The sequence below is a fragment of the Myotis brandtii genome, unplaced genomic scaffold (genome assembly GCF_000412655.1).
Source record: "Myotis brandtii unplaced genomic scaffold, ASM41265v1 scaffold339, whole genome shotgun sequence".
Taxonomy (NCBI): domain Eukaryota; kingdom Metazoa; phylum Chordata; class Mammalia; order Chiroptera; family Vespertilionidae; genus Myotis; species Myotis brandtii.
This window is the reverse complement of record NW_005363061.1, coordinates 1,048,717-1,049,590: the sequence shown is the minus strand read 5'-3', so window position 1 is coordinate 1,049,590 and position 874 is coordinate 1,048,717. Positions and strand designations below refer to the sequence as shown.

Below are 874 nucleotides of genomic sequence, written 5' to 3'. Positions count from 1 at the left end.
GCTGGGCGCGCTGCCGCTGCGGAGCATGACGCGCCGGCTGGTGGAGGACGAGGACGTGCGCGGGGTGATCACCATGAACGAGGAGTATGAGACCAGACTCCTGTGCAACTCCGCCCAGGAGTGGAGGCAAGTAGAAGTCGAGCAGCTGCGACTCAGCACAATAGACATGACTGGAATCCCAACCTTGGCTAACCTGCAGAAAGGAGTTCAGTTTGCTCTCAAGTACCAGTCCCTGGGCCGGAGCGTCTACGTGCATTGTAAGGCCGGGCGCTCCCGAAGCGCCACTATGGTGGCCGCGTATCTGATCCAGGTGCACAGCTGGAGCCCCGAGGAGGCTGTACGAGCCATCGCCAAGATCCGGCCGCACATCCATATCAGACCTGGCCAATTTGAAATCCTCAAGGAGTTCCACAAGGAGATTACTGCAGAGGCAGCAAAGAAGGAAGCTGTATCACCCGTCACAGACATGAAGCATGTGGACTAGAAAGAACTCCAGACAACCCTGCTGGCAATAGAATGCAAACGCTTAACAGGACCAATGGGGCTTAAGCCCAGGCAACATAACGGAAGTGTGCTAAGTAATGGGTCATTTTTCTCCCTTTGTCATGGTTTCGGTTTCCTGAAATAACACTGTTGTATGGCTAGAAAGGAAAAAAAATGCATCAATGGCCCTAACTGGTTTGGCTCAGTGGATAGAGTGTTGGCCTGCGAACTGAAGGGTCCCAGGTTCGATTCCAGTAAGGGCATGTACCTTGGTTGCAGGCACAAACCCAGTAGGGGGTGTGCAGGAGGCAGCTCATCGATGTTTCTCTCATTGATGTTTCTAACTCTCTATCCCTCTCCCTTGCTCTCTGTAAAAAATCAATAAAAAATA

At 52.6% G+C, this 874-nt stretch overlaps 1 protein-coding gene across 1 annotated transcript; it reads left to right on the top strand.

The window, feature by feature from the left end:
• Nucleotides 1–4: 4 nt before the first annotated feature.
• On the top strand, nt 5–648 carry LOC102244240 (phosphatidylglycerophosphatase and protein-tyrosine phosphatase 1; the record flags this gene model as incomplete). The annotated part of the gene is made up of 1 exon (XM_014543826.1): nt 5–648. A coding segment is annotated over one exon (480 nt), but the record flags the coding sequence as incomplete, so codon positions are not given.
• Between the last annotated feature and the right edge of the window lie 226 nt (nt 649–874).